The 6,268-nt window shown below is 29.0% G+C and overlaps 2 protein-coding genes across 2 annotated transcripts; one reads left to right on the forward strand and one right to left on the reverse strand.

Moving 5' to 3' along the window:
• Window positions 1–1,373: 1,373 nt before the first annotated feature.
• Window positions 1,374–2,378, reverse strand: LOC109809480 (putative ribonuclease H protein At1g65750). Its single transcript, XM_029273268.2, has one exon. It carries the CDS (start codon window positions 2,376–2,378, stop codon window positions 1,374–1,376), a length of 1,005 nt encoding a protein of 334 aa, XP_029129101.2.
• Window positions 2,379–3,550: 1,172 nt separating this feature from the next.
• On the forward strand, window positions 3,551–6,021 carry LOC109808830 (extracellular ribonuclease LE). Its single transcript, XM_020371981.2, has 4 exons — window positions 3,551–3,731; window positions 3,879–4,034; window positions 5,317–5,515; window positions 5,623–6,021. The coding sequence occupies exons 1-4, from the start codon at window positions 3,630–3,632 to the stop codon at window positions 5,844–5,846; spliced, it is 681 nt and encodes a 226-aa protein (XP_020227570.1). The 5' UTR covers window positions 3,551–3,629; the 3' UTR covers window positions 5,847–6,021.
• The last annotated feature ends 247 nt before the right edge of the window (window positions 6,022–6,268 follow it).

The following is a 6,268-nucleotide window of genomic DNA, read 5'->3' on the forward strand; positions in this document are numbered from 1 at the left end:
ACCGTTCCTTGTACAAGCAATTGGAAAAAAAATTAAACAACTGGGTTGCCACCTAGGACCACTCCAATGGAAGGTTTTTATAAGTACCGTTGCTTATTATTAAGCAACACAATAAACACCCTTATTGGAGGTGCTCTAACTCTATTACTAATTGGCAAATAAGGAAAAAATTTAAATATAATTATTTAGAATTGGTGAGGAGAAAATTTAAATACAATTATTTAGAATTTTATTATGATATTATATATTTATATTTAATATAAGTCTCATTTTAATAAATATTTAAATATAATATTAAAATAAAAATTTAATTCTAATAGAAGAAAATATTAATTATATTTAAAGAATTATAACTAAATTTTAGAGATAGTAATGTGAATTGAATCCGATGAGTCAACTCACTTAATTTTGGTAGATTGAATTAGATAAACAAACCATCAATCTATTAAACTTATTTCACCAAACTCATTTTATTTTAATATTTTTAAAAGATAAATTTGTAGTGAATTTATGTTGAATCAATATTTTTATTTTATATTTTAACTTTTTTTCTAGATAATTATTCTTATTTTAAATGAAACAGAAATATATTATTATAATCATGTATTTTTTACAAGTACAATTTCATATATAATGTATTTTTTAAACTAGAAATATATATATATATATATATATATATATATATATATATATTTATATATATATTACTTTGTCTCTTCATAAAAATATAACACTTTTAATCAATTTTATAAATAAAAAAAATATTAATTAAAGTAATAATATATATTAAAATATTTTAATTATAATTTTTTTGAAAAAAATTGAATGGATTAAAAACTTGTCAATCCATCATTTTAACTCATAAATCTACTAAAATGAATTAACGTGTCAATCCATTGCTAAGATAAATTATGTTTTTCAAGTTATTTCTTTTGATGGACTAATTTACTCTCACTTTTTTAATAGAGCAATTTGTCTTATCCCAATTTAGATAAATTGATCCACTTTATGATCTTGCCGACTTTATCTGGTACATAAATACTAAATAGCCGTTTCAATTTTCCCTATGGTGTACAATAACAAGTTTCCTCTTCTCACCAAGTGTGTAAGATAGACTTTCCAGTAAGTCATATTTTCCATGTAAACGCATCAATTTTTTGTGGTCCCGCGTGTGAACGCATTTCAACAGCCTCATTTTTGGGCTTTTTATACAGGTGTATCATGTTTTGTTTCACAACCCCTTCACGAAAATGCAAAACTGGATTTTTTTTTTTGATAAGCAAAAGAGATTAATATTAAAAGGAGTACAAGGGGTACTCCAACCCGTTACAAGAGATACAGATACAAAATTAGTCTAAAATCTAAAATAGAAACTATAAGAAATACAATGTTGGGTTATTATACCAAGTTGAGTAACTAAAAGAACAAACAGGGATAGAACAATTTATCCACTTCCATGAACGCAATTTAATATTATCCAACACTTCCTTGGCATCTATAGTACCTTGCTGAAAGATAATAACATTTCGATGAAGCCATAGGGACCAAATGACAGAAACCCAGACTACTCGCAATAATTGAGAATGTTTTTCATATATGCCAAGATTCGTCCAATATAAATAATGAGAAGTTATAGAATTGGGGAACACCACCGTAACCTCCAACCACTTAGCAACAGCTAACCAAGTATTAAAAGCCATCGGACACATTAGAAAGAGATGAAGAGGATTTTCTACAAACAGAGAGCAAAAAGAACAGAGATTATTTTCCAACTCCACACCACGTGCTTGTAACAATGATTTGCACGGGAACGCATTCAATAGCACTTGCCAACAAAAGACCAAACACTTGATCGGAGCCTTACATTTCCAAAGTCTTTTTATAACTAGTTGAAAATCCGAAGAGTTTCTGAGTTCTCCACCTACCGATCTTTGTAGCCAAAGGTACGCACTTTTCACCGAGAATACACCGTCCTTGTCATAAGTCCATCTCCAATAATCTTGCCTTGACGAGATAACTTGCAAGCCCTTAAGCATATCCAACAAGATATTCACACTCCTACCTTCATGGACAAAAGGTTCTCTTCTCCACTTAACCTGCCACACCCATGTAGATCCCTCCCAAGTTCCATTATCTGCCACCACTGACAATGGGTCAAAGGCAAAGGAGAACAACCGAGGAAATACTTCCAACAAGCGCAAACCACCTATCCACTTATCCTCCCAAAATCGGGTCATAGTACCATCACCAATACAACGTTCAATCTTTTCGTCCAACCAATAATTCCCTTGATGTAGCACCCACACTATATCCTTCCACCACCAAGATGCCTTCCTATGCAAAACTGGATTTGGTTTTACGTGTAGTATTATTGGCATGCTTAGAGAAAATAAAAATAAAAAGTTCGCCCATGTTTCAAGGGTTTTGTACAGGTATCTCAAGGATTAACACGACTACATACACAAGATAGGATTTAAACCCCTAACCTTGCTTAAGTGTGAATCAACCCCTACCACTAAACTACACGCTTGGAGTTAGACACGTATTATATCACCTAGTATCCATTTGGGTGATAAAAGTCAGCAATTATCGTATTATGATAGTAATTAATATAATTACAATCAACAATTAATTATTGATATCAAATGATTGATTCATAAAAATGGTACAATATATTAAATTTGATGATCAAATATGTAAAATCGTGAAATGTGTGTTAAAACTTATGATTAAATCAAATAAAATTAAGAAAAAATTGTACTCATTTCTCTTCAAATCTATTTAAATGATACATATATTTTTTTCTTCTAATTTTTAACAATCACTCGCATCTTTTAAAATAAAGTCATTAGTTAAAGTAAACCAAAAAAAAAAAAAAACCAATTCACATTTTATAAATCATATGTATATTTATCATTCATTTCTAACGTATGTACAACGCTTTATTTTATTTATAATAATTTTTATTATTTTTATTTTAAAAATAATAATTTCCCAATTCATTTTTTAAATTAATATCTATATATATATATATTAAATTACAATACGCATGATACTTGTGATATAATTTAGAAGCTAAAATTAAATAAAATATCAAATTTTATTTAATTATTGACACTTATATTAATAATTTGTTCTCTTTTAACAATATATAAATAATATTATTTTATATAAAAATATTATATATCTCACTTAGATAAAATAATTAAAAATATTAATATTCACTTAAAAATTGAAATAGAGATATATATCATTTAAAAAGAATTTGTTATATAACTATTCACAATTTTTCCTAATAATAAAGCAGAACCCACGCAATCCCTTCGTATTATAAACTACATAAACACTGCTTTACCCCAAATACATGAATTGAACATTGTATCACGACATTAAAAGTAACAAAACGGTGAACCGACATGTCACTATTATTCCATAATTAGTTACGCACGTAAACCATGATAGATTGATTAAGATGGTTAGGCACTAAACGATATATGTATCTTTGACATCAAGCGTCCACACCTACTCACCTTCCATCTCATGTCTATAAATTCATAGCCTTCCCATCATTTTTTAACACAAACCAAACAAATCACAGTCCAAATTTACAAGAATTGTGGCAAAGATCGATGGAGTCTAAAGGGTCCATTTCGATTAAGCTTTTGCTGCTTCTGCATTTGTTCGTTCTCTGTGCTTCCCAGGATTTTGATTTCTACTACTTCGTTCAGCAGGTTAGAGAGAATGTGTCTTGAATCTGTGTAACCTAGTTATAAGATCATTAATTCATTTCCTTATGTTATACTAAGCTTTTTATTTTATTTTATTTTATTTTATTTTTTATTATAACATAATGTTTGTTTCGAATTTTGCATTTGCAGTGGCCAGGATCATACTGTGACACACAGAACAGTTGTTGCTACCCAACAACTGGGAAGCCCGCTGCAGATTTTGGCATTCACGGGCTTTGGCCTAATTACAAAGATGGTTCTTACCCATCTAATTGTGATCCAAACAACCGTTTTCAGCAATCTCAGGTACTTTATCTATAATTTATAATATTATTAAAGAAAATATTATCTTTTGGTGTTTATATTTTGTTAAACGATATATTGTCCCTCAATTATATTACAACTCTCCACCATCTTTTAATTATACGTGTTTTACTTAAAAATAATTATGATGAATAAAAGTTAAATTAGATAAAAAAAATTAAAAAATTATCTCGTAAAAAAAACCTAAAAATACTATTGTATGATTCATACTTAGAATGTCTTCGTAATACGACGAGAACCGTTTCTAGTGTTCCACTTTCTATCGAAGCAACGCAAACGTCAGCTTGTACTCTTTTTATGCGTCTTTATACAAACTTTTAAACAGATCAATTAAATATCCGTGTCCCAACAGCTAACTCAGAAAATCTGAGAAATAACAAAACTTAGATAAAATATCTATTATATCATATATCCGTGTACCAACTGCTAACTCAGAAAAGTTGAAAATAGGAATAACAAAAATTACACATAATATCTATTATAAGAAGAATACTTTTTTTATAACTTTATTTTTTAGGTTTTATAGTTTAAAATTAATATTTTTAGTTTTTATATTATTTTTTCAACTTTTTAATTCTTTTTAATACTTTTAGTGTTGTTATTGATTTCTTTTTTGGAACATTGTGACAAATAATTATTTAACCTTTATGTGTTTGTTATAGAATGTATTTTATTTTATGAAGTTACTTTTCTCATCTATTTTGTACCTTTTGTGTACTTTCATTATTAAATTTTTTTTTATTTATTTTAAGATCTCTGTTGCGTCAATATAATAACATAATTATAAAAGAAAAATTATTGATAGAAATTAAAATATTAAAAAAATTATAAATATAAAGATTAAAAATATTATCTTAAATTATAGAGATTAAAAAAATAAATATAAAAATTAAAATCATTTATTTTAAAAAATAAAAGGTAAAATAGGTTAAATATTAACAATACACCTTCTCATGTCTAGTACTATTGAATTTGGCACGTGATAAATAGTGAGTAACCTTTTTGAGTCTAATTCAACCTTATAAAATTGACTTGTAAGATGATAATTATTTTTCACTTATATATTATTTAATTATTTTATCTATTGTAGATGTGGGATTTTGATTTTTTTAATTAACTCTAATTTTGGTGAAAGATGGATACCTATAATACTGTATTAGGTTTTATTCAAAAAGAATCTAGAAAAGCATATTCTTTTCTACTTGGATTCCGAGTTCCAGCTTTCGTTGAAACTGATTAATTTGGAAGTCGTGTATGGTGACAGATATCAGATCTGACAAGCAGCTTGCAGAGGAACTGGCCCACACTAGCATGCCCTAGTGGCAATGGGGTTCAATTTTGGACCCACGAATGGGAAAAACATGGCACTTGCTCAGAGTCACTCCTCAAGCAACATGACTACTTTGAAGCCGCTCTCGACCTTAAGCAGAGATCCAACCTCCTCCGAGCTCTTACAAATGCTGGTACAATATTGCATAGTCAACTTATTTGTTCATGTCATGTCATGGCAATGTTGATACATAATGTTGTGTATTCTGACTGAGAAACATGTATGCATTTGGCCTCGTAGGGATACAACCTAATGGAGGGTCTTATAGCTTGAGCAGCATCAAGGGGGCGATAAAAGATGCAATTGGGTATACTCCATATATTGAGTGCAACGTGGATGAGTCACGCAATAGCCAACTCTACCAAGTTTACTTGTGTGTGGACACTTCAGCCTCTCACTTCATTGAATGCCCTGTGTTCCCTAGTGGCAAATGTGCCTCGCAGATTGAGTTCCCATCTTTCTAATTAAGTGCATCTTCGTTTCCGCATATTAATTTGTGTTTGTTTGCAATGACATTGAAGTCCAATATTCTCCAATTGTAAGTGTGCTTTGGAGCTTAACTCTTGCACCTGTAAATCTTATAATATTGGATAACATGGCATTTTCTATTATATATAAACATCTTTGAGTACTGGCAAATTAATGGACATTATCTAGAATTGTAACGAAATTTGAAATAAGGTCTTTCATAATTAGTGGAACTTGGTATGTTTTAGTTGTAATTCATCTCTAATAAAAGGTGAACTGAACATCTTCATTTTAGCAACTTTCCACAAAATATATACGTTTGTCATTATTTTGGGAGTATTTTTTAGACCAAGTTTAAATTAATTTTTCAGTAAACATTACGAGTTCAAAAGCCATTTCTCCTTTTGTACTAATTCAT

This window comes from Cajanus cajan, chromosome 3 (genome assembly GCF_000230855.2).
Source record: "Cajanus cajan strain Asha chromosome 3, NIPB_CcT2T_4, whole genome shotgun sequence".
Lineage (NCBI taxonomy): Eukaryota > Viridiplantae > Streptophyta > Magnoliopsida > Fabales > Fabaceae > Cajanus > Cajanus cajan.